Below are 14,704 nucleotides of genomic sequence, written 5' to 3'. Positions count from 1 at the left end.
TTTCTCTTTGGCAATGGTTGATTCGCGTCGGATACATATCCTTGCCCAACCTCCAAAACCATCACTTCGTCTAGCCTTTTGCGTACTTTCTCAAACAACCACTCCACCATCTGGCCTTGCCACCACCATCACAACCATCATGCCCCCTCATCTGCCCTAGAAAATGCACGCCACATAGCCCGTGTTGGTTGCTTCTCCCTAACCAAGCCCCGCCACGCCATTCAATGGTTCATGCCTTCACAACGATTCCCTTGTAGCCAGCTCTCCCTTCATGCTTTCGATGTTTACTCGCCTAGCCACTCTTTTGACAGCCCTCTCCGCCGCCCTCACGCTATTGCTCAGTCTCTTTTACAGTTACCAGCCATTGTCTTCTTCCAATCCGTTGGTTGCTTCACCAATTCACTTGTCTTGCCTATTTTAGTACTACTCCATTATGTTATAAACATAACATAAATACATTATCCCAATCTTCATTAGTTGGAACTCCACCATCAAATTTATTGATAAAAGCAACATCATCATCTTCAAGTCTAATAAAGACCCGTATAAACTTAAGTGCAGTTTCCAACATCACATAAATAGAACTCCACAAAGTTGAGATATCAAGACAAACAGAGCTCTTATAAATTATTTCCTCCTCAACAACTAAGCTCTACTTGGAGAGCTTTCCACATATTTCACTGCAGCTCGAATTCGATTAATAGAATCGCGAACCTCACTCAACTCATCTTTCACAATCAAATTCAATATGTGAGCTGCACACCTCATATGAAAGAACTTTCCATCTATGACAAACACATTCTTCCACTTATCTTTCAAATAACTCACAACAAAATCATTGGAGCTACCATTATCCACTATAATAGAGGAAATACGATCTTTAATATACCACTCATTGATGCATTTCTCAACCATCTTACCAATCTCCTTACTCTTATGGCTAGGCATAACAACAAAATTAATAACTCTTTTGTGCAACTTCCATTCATTGAGACATAAGTAACTCAAATTCTAAATGGAAGTCCAAACATCCGTAGCGCGAGCAATCATTGATTTTAGAGATGTTAGCTTATCTTTTAGGCTCATTTTCTCACAAACGTAGAGTTATATGCAATCCTTAACAATTGTGAACCTCGAGACATGTTTAAATAAAGGCTGCAATGCTGTCACAAAACCACTAAAGCCTTCTTTCTCTAAAATAGAAAATGGTTGATCATCAACAATAACCATTCGAGCCAACATGTGCCTATAATAATCTTCATCATATTTCTAAGAGGTGATTGATTTGACACTCAGATTGAGAAAATGATGATATCAAGTTTTACTTTTTGTCAAGACTTTGGGGATATTTTGAGCAAATTTTCAAATGATTCCACATTGATGAAATACCTCAATCAAAACAATAAGCAAGAGGTGAATTGCAGTAATCACAAATGGAAACATCATTTCCATTTTTCTCATCTTTGCCCTTATGAAAATGATCCCAAACCTCAGACCTTGACTTCTTAGAGCATACTTCGGTCGATGATACCTTACATGCAAACTCATTATCAGCGGTGGTCTTGTTAGTCGAAATTTCCATCTGCAATAAAATTTAAGCAAATAATCATATCAAGCATCAATTAATCTATTAAAACCAACACTTAAAAGACAAACCAAAATGTAATCTCTTCTATAATTTGACTTTAAGAATGTTGATTAAGATTGAATTATAATAGATAGGGAGGAAACCCAGTGGCCTATGGGGAGCAGCAATTTATGTCTCTGCACTTGCGCATGGTATTAAGTGTTCTAAGTCTGATGTTGTAACTTGTAAGTATCGTATAGTTTGAGTATTGTGTTTTTTCTGTGGATAAAAGTCAAATAATACTTTTCCCATCATTTTCCAATTTATCATGAAAGTATCCCATGCTAATCCTATCGCTCACAATCAAGCATTTAGCTTTCGAAAATCTCATGAAAAGAGGTGAAGTAGGAAGGCTGAAAGATTCCATCTTTTCAGGTCTACGAAAGCCCGACCAACAAAAAAACAATGAAAACGAATCGAACCTCCAGTCTCATGGAGGAGGAGGTAGCAACGGCTCGCGACAGGATGAGGCAGCAATGGCTTGCGAGGAGGTGGCGAGGCGCGACTTGCGAGTTTGTCGTGGAGCTTCAAGGTCGGCCGGTGTTAGTGAGGTGAGGAAGAGAGAGAAGGAGAGAGACCGATGAACAATGCTTGCTCAGAATCCTCTCGGTCAACGACTCAGCGATCGCTTGGGCCTACTCAAGCAATCGCAGTAGGTTGAAGCTCAAATCAGAAGTTCGAGAAAGGGTAGAGAGAAAGGGAGAAGAGATAGAGAGAACAATAGGTTAGGGTTTCAGATTTTTTTTAAATTAGTGATTATATTTTTAAAATATAGGGTTAATTGCCTAAAAATATATAAATATAAATATATATATATATATCTAAATATAACTATATATATGTAATTATTAATTGCCTAAAAAATATAAACTTTTCATATTTTATCAATTCTAACATGAACTTTTTTCTTGACCTAAAAATGCACGTAACTATTTGTTTGATATCAACTTTATCACGCCTCAATTTTTCCGTTAATTTAAACGAGAATCTGTAGTCACACCCTCCGATCGAGGTAGCCAAGGTCGCCGGCGACCTTATAGGGGTGGCGATGGGCCCCGATGCTGCCCTCATTGCCCGAATTTGAAAAAAGAATAAGTAAAATCGAGAAAAGAATGAAGGGGTAGGTGGTGGAAGTCTCATCGGTAGCCACCGTCCTCCTAATTAGGGTCTCCGGAGACCTTTGCCTTCATGGGCAACCTTGATCGAGAGGGTGGTGGTTGTCGTTGAGACCCATCGATCGAAAAAATGGAATTCGTGCTAACATTGATATCAAATTGATAATTTGTGCATTTTTAGATCAATAAAAAAAGTTTGTGTTAGAATTGATAAAATGTGAAAAGTTGATGTTTTTTAGGCAATTAACCCTATATAAAATGGGAAAAATTATTATCCGGGTTCGGGTATCGGTTCCGGTTCTGGTTTTGGATACCCTATATGCAAGAGCGGGAATTAGGACCGTTTTTTATTGGTTCCTTATTTTAATACCTGAATCATACCCTATTTTCAATACGAGCTATCCCGATCCTTCCCTAACGGGTAGATTCAAACCGGTTTCAGGTATATTCGGTATCCATGCATACCCCTAGGCGTAAGAATTCGGCTCGTACTTTATTTAAATATATATATATATATATAGATTATCGTTTTAATTGTCTTATCAAAACATCCGACTCCAAATCGTTATATCAGGACAAATCAAAGTGTTTTCTTTTTTTGGGTAATTGGATTTTTTTTTTGGTAAATCAAGTACCAGAGTTTAAAATTGGTTATTTGGATAAACACATACATCCCTTCCCGCATTTTATTGATGGAGTCTTCTCAGTTACAATTATGATTTTATTCATTTTTTTTCCTTTTTTTTGTCTTACTGTAGATTGCGGGGCTGTCGGTGCTCGCATCAATCTGTGCTTATTTATCAGCCAAATATCTACTTGTAAATTGTAAATTAAATATTTGTGGTAGAAAATTAATGCTTCTGGGCAAATAATAGAAGCAATGTGAGAAGTGCCAAAAAAGAAAAAAACAACAGTTGTTCGAGAGCCTCCCTTGTGATCGCAATATATATATATATATATATATATAGCAAAAGAAGATTAATCAATTTATTGCACACATGAAGAAATCTTAATGAAAGCCAATGTATTGGACACCTCGAACGTCCGGGACTCAATTATTGTTTGCTTTTGGTTAACATCGTTGGACCACCTCCCACCGTGGGCATGTTTGTGTTTTTAGGGTGTGACGGGTGTCGACTGTTGGGTCGCCTAAGCACGAATGAGATACAAGAGGCAGCGTTATGCAGTTAATTTGAATCTGACTTTACTGCACTGTAAAATCTTAACGAATTGGTCGTCATGATAATCAGTGCAGTTGGTACAGTTGAAGGCTTTTAGAGGCAACCGTTCTTATGTTGTGGACAACAAAAGTGTATCCACAACCCAGACATCGCTGCACCTGTTTTGTATTGAAATCAAACCGCAAACGAATTTCTTATGTTGATAGATGCGTCAATGATGTATAATTCTTTCTCAATGTACGTTTTTTCGGCTCGGGAAACTTATGAGTTATGATGGTGAAAGCGATGAAGAACTAAATTTATTGGTTTTCTTGCACGTAGCAGTATCATAAGGAAGGCCATATTGTGTCGAAACTACTGCATATAACCAGGGAAAACATATTTGCTGTTAGAATCTCACGAAATGCTTACTATTTATTAAGTAGTTAATAATAAATTAATCACGCCTCCGTCAAATAAGCTCAAACTTTTGGAACATTTAAGTACAGTACTTTCATAAATTTACGTAATATTAAAAAACTTACGTAATATGTGAATGCAAATTCGAAATTTTGTATACAATCATACAGGTTTCAAGTATATATGATGAGCTTAAAATAATAAATAATGAATTACGCGTTCATCTGATGGAAATATTTCATGGCAATAAGTTGCGATAACCTCGATCACTTTCCAGGTGGAAATTATTACAAATGTTTACGATGTTTTCTTTTTTTCTGGAGAAGCGTTCTAAAACCGAAAGTACAAGGACTAAGAAATGCAAAGAAAAAGTATATGGATCCCAATAATATCCCCTACCAATAAGATGTCTATTACGTGCGTAAATTAGAATTATACTAATTCTTGCTCGTCCCATCATGTTAATGGCTGAAGAGGGAAAAGAAAAAATCTTAAACGGTTTACCTTACAATATATAATACGGTGAAATTATTATGACCAAGAACAGTTACATTAATTACTCAATAATCTTTTTTCCGTTTGATAAACTTGGATGTCGATGGAAGAATTTCTCGTGATGTGATGCTGTGGGGCCGTCAGAAATCTTCAGTTTCAGTTCCCACACACAATTCTCATATTTCACATCGAGTCAACATCGACGTCCCAGAGGAGGATAAGTTAGGTACCAATTCACGAGCTCGAGCAGATCACATCATCAATAATCTCTAGCCCAAGCAATTAGACAAGTGCCCACACGTGTTCTACTGCTCTACTCTCTTTTTTATGCGTGTGATATATATTCACAATGATGGGTTTGGTTAGAATACGCGGAAGAGGATACAAGATGTTGTGCACGAAAATGAGGGAAAGTAATTAACAAGTTAAGATATATACCGAATATACCAAAATCTCTGCGGGTCCCAAATATAACTTGTTAATTTTATGAAATAGGTAAGCCAACACTCTCAAAAAGCTATTTAAGGAACCGATGAGAGTTTGTTAAAGCAGTTCTCTTCGAGCAAAATCTCAAAATCAAATATTGTGAATGCAAAAAAATCTATAATGGAAGAGTTTTACCTTTTAGTAAGCTGACGCTGCTTGAATTAAATAATCGAGGGCCATTATGCTTTGACTATCAGAGTGCACAATGAAAAAAAAAAACATTTAAGTCAGCAATATATCTGTGTCGTAATCTATGCATACTAAGATTATGTATATATATATTCAGCGAAAAGATTATGTATATATACTTGACTTCAGAGAGAAATATAGTGTAGCATATTGGTACACGACCTTCACTAGTAATAAGATAGATTTCATTTTAAATTTTTATGGTGAGATTATTCATGTCCTTATATTAGCTATTAAAATTTCTATTTTGTTAAGTTTAGGAGTTTTTCTTGTAAAAATAATAAATAAATAAATAAAGATAAGTATTTTTTTTATTGCTCAAACAAGATATTTATATGAAAGGGGGTATTCCTTCTTTTTGGATGAGTCTACTAATACCTATAAATTAGTGATCAAAGAAGTTATTGGGTGGTGGTGCATATTCTCGATTGATAACTAAAATATTGATTCAGATTCGATACTCAAGTAAAACTATTCGTACACACTTATTAAATATTTAGAATATTTATTTATTTTATTAAATTATAGACTTTCCTTATAATTAAAAAAATCTATAATTTAGTGTTGTGGTCTATAGTTTTCATATTTATAAGACTACGTTAGCGTGGCTCTCTAGGGCGTCTCTAATGTTGACATGGCAGCAAGAGAGATGCCCGGGGTCAGAGACCTCACGCTGGAGCATCTCTCAAAGCTGCAGCTTTTCCCCACCCCTCCCCCTCACCTCATTTTATATTTTTTTAAAGAGTAGTTTGGGTTTTTTTTTTTGTTATTTAATATGTATATGAACCCATAAAGAGACTAAAAAATAGAGACGGAAAGGCTCAATTGTCAGGTACGTAATATATCTCTTCAGTCCAATAGCCAATGCTTTTTTTTTTTTTTTAATTCCAACCCTTAGTCAACAATGTTACACTTCTGTGGGCTATTTGGTCAAATTCCGCTTGCCTCGATGAGGTCGACCGTTTCATCTACCGACTTAAAACTATCTGCGAAGTATTACTAACAATGTGAAAATGATTTTGTACTTGTATATTATACAATCTTTTTTTGATATAGTTTTTATAAAATCCATATTGCATGTGATTGTAACCAGCATTAGTCTAATCAATTTTCACACTATTGAACTCATGTAAGTATATAAAAGCAAACGAGTGTGATGAGAAAGTGCCACGATAATCTTTTAGATAAATCTTCAGCTCTTTATTTGATGGACTTATCGAATCTCTATCATTAATGTCATTGGTCCCTCATCTAGTCCATGTTCTTAATATATATATATATATATATATTATGTTCAATATATTTTTGATATCGTTTATGTTATTTGTGTTTAGGAATATAATTAGAATTGTTTGAAAAAATTAATGGTTTTCGCGATAGATTAAAATTTATTCTCGAGATATAAAATGTTTATCGAAAATTAATGTACTAAGTATTCTATAAATCGAAACATATAAAAACTCATATGATGCATCATCTTCTTTTGTACTCGTATTTCTTCATATACCTAATGCGATCCATCATCTTTTTTTTTTTGGCTCGTATTTTTTCGCATCTTAAACGTTGTTGTTGTTTTATGAAGCATAAGAACGTGTGTGGTTGCTGAACAATAAACAAATATTACGAAAAATATTAATAGAAAATGCCCATGCGACATATAGGCAAATAATAACTTATTATATTAGAGAATCAATTGACATGGAATTGAATGGAGAATACCTCTGTATAATTGCTCATGCTCGTACTGTACAGCTAGTGTTACATGTATACACTCTTGTCTAGTGTACAAAACGGAATGTACATACAATTGGGAAGAAGATGAGCAAATCATGGAAATAATTTGGAAAGATATAAATGAGATATGATTGTGAAAATCTTTCCTAAACTATCAAGATCTCTAATATATTATATAAGATTAGATAAAAGCTCTTACAGGGTACTGCAGATTAAAAATTTTCTTATGTTCGTAGTACCATATCCACTTACATTATTCTTTTCCCGGAAGGATACATTAATTTTAAGCGATGAACCTATACAATGCATGCATACATTTACGGATGGATATAATTACTAAAATTTGTCAACTTCTTAATTGTCGATACTCTTTAGACTCAGGTGCTATTTGATAAATTAAGTACTTAAAAATGAAGCATTTAAATAGTTAAAGAAACAAATGTATATGAAGAGGAGAGGGATGATGATGATGATAAAATATTTTGTGAGAGGAAAATAGCATTAATAAGTGAAAAATGACTTATTAAAAATTTTGTACTTATTCATTAGGTAGTTTTTGACTTGATGATTAAATAGATATGATCATTATTTTTCATTTTTCTCTTTCTTTCATATTCATTTTCTTATGTAACTAATTTTCAAGTATTTATTTCACTAAATTGCAAACAAACGTAACCTTAGTCAAAGTCAAAGGTTTTTTTTTCTCCATCTTATTTTAGTTTGAAATACAATGGTCATTCTAAGTAGGCTATCTAATGAAATCAAATAGGATATTTTCTCCCATTCAACCCACATTGACATCGCTTCGTCTTTCACAAGCATACAATTTTCACTAAACTTATTTTTTGACATGCATTATATCAATTTATGAGAAACAAGAGACATATATATGACTCGAGGTAAAGATCTTACGGATCAGACTTGATTATGCTAAATCCATGTGACATCACAATGCGACTTGAAAAGTTCAAATTTAACCTTTGCTCCGAGTTAATACTCAAGTACAACTCTCCATGCTAATTAAAAATGTATTTTTTTCAGTGAGATCACGACATATTACTAACTTCTATATTAAAATTAATATTAATAAGATGGTTTGAGTAATTCCTGCGAGGGGAATAGAAAGTATATTTGTGGTGATGAAAAATATTTTATATTATCTATTTACAGAATAAAAGACAAAGAAAAGGACAAAAAAAGAAATTCAATTCTTCTTTCTTTTTTTGGCCAGAAAAAAAAATTCAATTCAAACATAGGAAACTCCGCACTCGACACGGTTTCACTTCGGACTCAGCAAGACAGACTACCCTTTCTCTACTTTTTATTATTATTATTATTATTATTATTATTATTATTATTATTATTATTATTATTATTATTTTCTTTTTTAAATAATAAATTCTCTGGTTAGCAGTAGAGAGTACGACTCAGTGCTCGCCATTCACCTTCTCCGTCAAACAAATCATTCTCCCTCCTCAATTGCCTATCCCCCACCATAGCTTTCGACGTCTTCTTCTTCTTCTTCTTCCTCCTTGCTCGTTCACTATCCGCCATTTTCAGAAGGGGTCGCTTTCCACCCGCATCCCGTCCCCTCCTTTGCCTCTTTCCCAATATAAAAATCCGATTTTTGGCCCCCCCGAGATCCAATTCTTTGGCTATTGATTCTCGATACGACTTTTTAACCGTTCCCCCTGTTCTCGCCCTCAGTCGCCACATTGGACCGAACCCACCGCACAATCATAAACGCAGCGAATTTGCTCCAAGAAACGAAGCAACCCCGCCATTTGTCCTCCCACCCCCATTTCCTCTTCTGGGTCTTCCTCATCTCTGCTTCCCGCGATCTGTTTCTGGGTTAGGGAGAGATTGAGAGAGGAAAAAATGGGGAGCTTGGGGGCGATCCTGAAGAACCCAGATGATTTCTATCCGCTGCTGAAGCTCAAGATGGCCGCCCGGCACGCCGAGAAGCAGATCCCGCCGGAGCCCCACTGGGCCTTCTGCTACACCATGCTCCACAAGGTCTCACGCAGCTTCGGCCTCGTCATTCAGCAGCTCGACACCGATCTCCGCAACGCCGTGAGTTCGATTCCCACTTCCCCCGGTTCTCTTCGCGATTAGGTCGTCTGTATGTTTATGGAAAGCTTGTGGATTTTTTATTATCTATGCATTTTGTTGGGCATCTAGTTCATCTTCTCTTCTCCTTTTCTCCTCGTACAAACGACCCTTCATTCAATGCAAATACGGGTCTGCAGCTTTTGCGTGGCATCTTAATTAACCGATGGGAGATTGAGTGAATGACTTGATTGGAATTCGTCTTTCCTTCTTTTATTGCTCTGTCGGAGCTTCCTGGTTCTGATCACCGTTGTCTTATACGGCCCGTGAAAAGCTGACCCTTTCTGCTAAAGCAGATAACTGTTCACAGGGGCTGTTGGCATTTTTGGGAAATATTTCATGCTAAGTAGTACATGTGCCGAATTGCGTTCTAATTTGAAGCAAATGATGTGTTTTGTTGAAAATACTCGAGAATCGCCTATCATAATGCACAGCTAATCTCTCGTTTCGTGGTGTGTGCAGCTCTGTCCGAGTTTTGCGTGAATCTATTACATGCTTTCTTATAATCGTATAGTTTCCCTTATCTGGTCATGTAAATAGTTAATCACCTTGGTTGTCGAGGTTATATTCTGCAAGTTATTTTCTGTGATTACTCTAAATTTTGCCTACTGTATGATAATCATTTTTGTGTAAATAATTCGTGTTAAATTTGATATGTACGTAATTTTGCTCATACCATAAAAAAATTAATGATGTTTTTAATGGCAATTATACCTATAATTGATTTTCCGAGGTGTCTTCTGTGCTCTGCAGGTGTGCATATTCTATTTGGTCCTTCGAGCTCTTGACACTGTCGGTTCGTCCCTATCACTTAAATTCTGATTTTCTTTCTGTGCCATTGAAGTGCTTTATCACATATACTGCAAATTTCTTATCATTACTTACTCAGGTTTAATATGGACTCATGGCATATCCTTGACATACTATTGTTAACATGCTTGGTAATAATGACTGCAACTTGCTTGCTTGGTAATGAATTAATAAATTTGGGTTGGACTTTATTGCATGTTTACTGAATCTCTGACTATTAGGAGATGGTTGATTTCACAGTACATAACCCCTAATAAACTTCAAACTGGTGATCAGACCGTAATGGAATGGATATAATTATATCATAATTCCTGTTACCAATTCACGTAGTTCACGTTTGTTTGTCCTGTCTCAAGAGCATGTTATTATGATTTACTTTTATTGTCTATTATATATCTTCAGTTTCCTCTGATGATCCGATTGTGTTCTGCAGAGGATGACACCAGCATACCTACAGATGTCAAAGTGCCCATTCTAATTGCCTTTCATAAGCACATATATGAACGTGATTGGCACTTTGCATGTGAGTTTCATGACTGATAAGTTTATTTTCGTTTTGCTTTGTTGTCTTAAAAATGTAATCTGGTGAAAACTACATGAAACATCTTTTTTGGTCTGCAAGCAGTTTAAGCATTTTGTGCCATCAGCATGTTGTAGTCTATGAATGGTTTGTTTCAACAGCGCGGGTGGCATTTGAAAGCTTTCGGGGCAGATTTAAATCTCAAATTGTCTTAGTTTGTGATTTGATTAAGGGGTTTATGGGCAACTAAATGACTAAACCAGTTAAATTTCATTATGGGCAGGATCCTTTTTTATATTATATATATATTATATATGTGTACGCTCTTCTGCTTCAGTATCAGTACAATATTATTGCCTCAGAACATTTTTTACATTTAATACTCTACATGAACTATTTGTATATTCTAGATTTTCTAGTTCCATGAAGCACTCATATAACTTTTGTTGGCAGGACAACCATTATGTTAATACTCTTTTCTTGGCAAGTAGTTGATAGAAATTTGTTCATCTTACTAAATTTCACTTTTGCATGTCAAAGGCGGCTCGAAGGAGTACAAGGTCCTCATGGATGAGTTTCACCACGTTTCAAAGGCCTTTCTGGAGCTTGAGAAAGGGTACTCACTATCTATAGATTGTTCTATCCCCTCAAACATTTATGATGTTCTAACTGTGACCACCTGAGAGAACAAATTCTGTTCGCGTATCTAAGATAGAGAGAGAGAGAGAGAGAGAGAGAGAGAGAGAGAGAGAGAGAGAGTGACAATAAATCTGATTTAAAGGCTACAATCCACGCATATGGAGATTCAGAAGCTATACTTTGAGAATATTATGGTCTTTGTTGAAGAAATTAAATAATGTAGAGGTTAAATTATATGGGATCTGAGATACACTGAATTTTCCATTTCTTTTCTTTTCTTTCTGAAGCTTTTCTTTCTTTATTTCTTTCTTTTCTTTTTCTTTTTCTTTTTTTTTGTGGAAGATTTTTCTTATAAAGCCCATGCCTGGAATGATTTCAGCTACCAGGAGGCAATTGAAGACATAACCAAACGGATGGGCGCAGGGATGGCAAAATTCATTTGCAAAGAGGTTAGTGGGCTGCAGTTAATATCATTGAGGTGTAAAGGCTGCAAATACTTTTGTGCAGGTTACATTATAGGCCAAATAAGTAGTAAGCAGTATTTGGTGCAACCGTGCGTCCTCTCAAGGCTGAACAAATTAATCCTTTGTTTGACATGAACTTCAGGGAGGTTATGTCTATTTGATATCTGACAGTATATCTTATCCTGCAGGTAGAAACTAGTGATGACTATGATGAATATTGCCACTACGTGGCAGGACTCGTTGGATTAGGTTTGTCTAAGCTTTTTCATGCTTCGGGCTCAGAAGATCTGGCTCTGGATTCTCTTTCGAACTCAATGGGTTTGTTTCTTCAGGTACTTTAATGTGCTATTACTGGAACAAACTTGTTTTGCTTCAATATTCTCTATTATGTGGAAGGTCTAGTTGCTGTCAGATTAGACTGCTTTTTTTCCTGATCAGCTTTCGTTTTCTAACTGCAAGAGTGGTTGTTTTTGATGACTTGCAGAAAACAAATATTATTCGTGATTACTTGGAGGATATCAATGAGATACCAAAGTCACGCATGTTCTGGCCCCGTGAGATCTGGAGTAAATATGTGAACAAACTCGAGGTGCGGTTCTATGTCTTGTTTCACTTCATTTAGTCAATTTGCTCCTTCATACCTCTTCTCTATCTGTTTATAGGAAAAAAGAGATTCCAGAAATTGTCTGGAAAATGTATTGGGTATTAGAATGCAGTGTAATTTGCTGTTAATTGGGCTTTGCTGTCTTCATCAGGATCTGAAGTATGAGGAGAACTCAGTTAAGGCAGTGGAATGCTTAAATGACATGGTCACTAATGCTCTTACACATGTGGAGGATTGTTTGAAATATATGGCCGCTCTCCGAGATCCCTCCATATTTCGGTTTTGTGCTATCCCTCAGGTATAAAATCCTTAGTTGTTCAGGTTCTTCATGTTTTTCTACCTGACATGTTTTAGTCATAATTTGACCCATTTGGAGCTGCCAAATTTGCTTTTACTTTATATTCATAAAGATTTGTCAAAGGAGGAAGCTTGCTGAATAGTTTCGGACGTTAAAATTACAGATCATGGCAATTGGAACTCTTGCTCTATGCTATAACAACATTGAAGTTTTCCGAGGAGTCGTCAAAATGAGGCGAGGTAAGACATGTTCTAATGGATACAACTCTTGATTCTGCTATTGAATTTAAGAAATAAAGCGTTAAGTTGTTTCCTTAAATTTGTTGCTGATGAATGAACTTAAGGACCTTTCAATTACAAAGAGTATCTGACAGTAGTTATTTTAGGAGTTTCTTTAATATTTTCTCTGGACAATTAAATTAATGTTTTTACGAGAAATTTGATGTAACCTTCGATAGTCCTAGTTTATCATCTTTAGTTATTTTCTTCTTGTGTATGTATATCCTAGACTTGATAAAATACAATCTTTGTTTACATTGGTTTTTCAGGTCTTACTGCCAAAGTAATTGACCGGACTAAAACCATGGCTGATGTCTATGGTGCCTTCTACGATTTTGCTTGCATGATGAAGCCTAAGGTACAACGCAAACATCATATGTGTGTGTGTGTGTGTGTGTGTGTGTTCATTTTCTAAGCTTGATGCCTTGGGGGTTTCACTCTGAATGAGCACCTGAATCATCAATGTGGAAAAAAACTTTTTTTGCGAGAGGCTAGCCATAGAATCTGTTATGCATGAGGACTTGTCTAGCTGATTAGTTGATGGAAACTAGTACAAGATAATTGGAGTGATATCTTCAATTGCTTCGTTTGGGGCTAAAGGAAAAGGAGAGTCCTCGACCGAAGAGTGGGACATATGCGAGCTTAGGCTAATGAACTTAAACTGACACTTGATGCAAAACATCACGTAGCACTAACTTCTTTAGATACCAAACAAGCAACCTGAAAGGATAAGATGAGAAATTACCTTCTTCTCTGAGATTTTGGTGCGGCTACAGTATATAATCTGCGACGGTGTCATAAATTTTCTTTCATTGGTTTCAAAGCTTAGGCACTTGAGTTCCCATATTCAACATAAAGTTCTCCTAGGTTTGCTTATTAAATCTTATCTTTTGCTGTGGCAGGTTGACAAGAATGATCCAAATGCTACAGAAACTCTGAGTAGGCTCGAAGCAGTACAGAAAGCTTGCAGAGAATGGGGTGCTCTGAACAAGAGGTTCGTCTCAGTACTCCGAATCTCCCATTGCACATCTCAACCAAATGAAAGAAAATAGTGTTCCTTACAGTTACATCTTTTCTTGGCATTTTCCAGGAAATCTTACATTGTTAAGAAAGAACCTGCATACAATTCTGTTCTGGTAAATCCCCGACCTTTTATTCATGTCAATCGTCATTCGGAAGAGGAAAGTAGTCATCTAATTATTTTCTTGGTGCAGGTTGTTTTCTTGCTTGTCGTTCTTGCTATTATCTTTGCTTATCTCTCTGCCAACCGACAGAACAACTGAGAGTGAGTACCTTTTTGAGATGAAGTCGGGTCCGAAGTACTTGTAACATTGCAGCATTTGATATATCTATTCTAATGTGCAGTATTTTTTAGCTTACATGTGATAAGAGGCCAGAAGAAGGCTGCCTTTGTTACATATGTATGCCGTCCTCAGTACTGAAGTTTTCCTTTTCAGTGTTTGTATTCGAAATGTTGCACTCATTAAAAATGATGTCTTAGAAGGGCTCTGATTTTCTCTATTTCGCTTTATTTCTCTCTCTTGGTCCTACCAAATTCCAGATAGCATGCAAATAGGCTTGGTTCATTTGATGCTGAACATGGAATTTATCCTCTGAAAGTACGGACTAATCCTCGAACGTACTACTTGTTTACGAAGAAAGTCCAAGCATGATGGAGTGGTAGTACTAATAATTCTTAGGCCATTGAAAGACACGATATGGAGGTTGAAGTGTAATTAAATCCCTTATCAAGAAG

The 14,704-nt window shown here is 36.0% G+C and overlaps 1 protein-coding gene and 1 long non-coding RNA gene across 3 annotated transcripts; one reads left to right on the top strand and one right to left on the bottom strand.

Annotated features, from left to right (window-relative positions):
- Window positions 1-1,164: 1,164 nt before the first annotated feature.
- LOC116198097 lies at window positions 1,165-2,376 on the bottom strand. The gene is made up of 2 exons (XR_004155150.1): window positions 2,050-2,376; window positions 1,165-1,582 (listed from the first exon to the last, which is right to left on the bottom strand). It is a non-coding gene; the product is annotated as an uncharacterized LOC116198097 (long non-coding RNA).
- A 6,306-nt stretch (window positions 2,377-8,682) lies between these two features.
- Window positions 8,683-14,479, top strand: LOC116195785 (squalene synthase 2). Of its 2 annotated transcripts, XM_031525126.1 has the most exons (14): window positions 8,683-9,299; window positions 10,089-10,131; window positions 10,579-10,668; window positions 11,206-11,281; window positions 11,684-11,753; window positions 11,957-12,100; window positions 12,253-12,357; window positions 12,524-12,670; window positions 12,834-12,909; window positions 13,218-13,306; window positions 13,851-13,942; window positions 14,039-14,084; window positions 14,163-14,233; window positions 14,314-14,479. In XM_031525126.1, the coding sequence occupies exons 1-13, from the start codon at window positions 9,105-9,107 to the stop codon at window positions 14,229-14,231; spliced, it is 1,242 nt and encodes a 413-aa protein (XP_031380986.1). In that variant the 5' UTR covers window positions 8,683-9,104; the 3' UTR covers window positions 14,232-14,233; window positions 14,314-14,479. The 2 variants fall into 2 exon arrangements, with proteins under 2 accessions (XP_031380986.1, XP_031380985.1); XM_031525125.1 differs by having other exon boundaries at window positions 8,684-9,299; window positions 14,163-14,479.
- Window positions 14,480-14,704: the final 225 nt, after the last annotated feature.

Source organism: Punica granatum, chromosome 2 (genome assembly GCF_007655135.1).
Source record: "Punica granatum isolate Tunisia-2019 chromosome 2, ASM765513v2, whole genome shotgun sequence".
Classification (NCBI taxonomy): domain Eukaryota; kingdom Viridiplantae; phylum Streptophyta; class Magnoliopsida; order Myrtales; family Lythraceae; genus Punica; species Punica granatum.
Note: the sequence above shows the minus strand (reverse complement) of the source record. Positions and strands in the feature narration are given on the sequence as shown.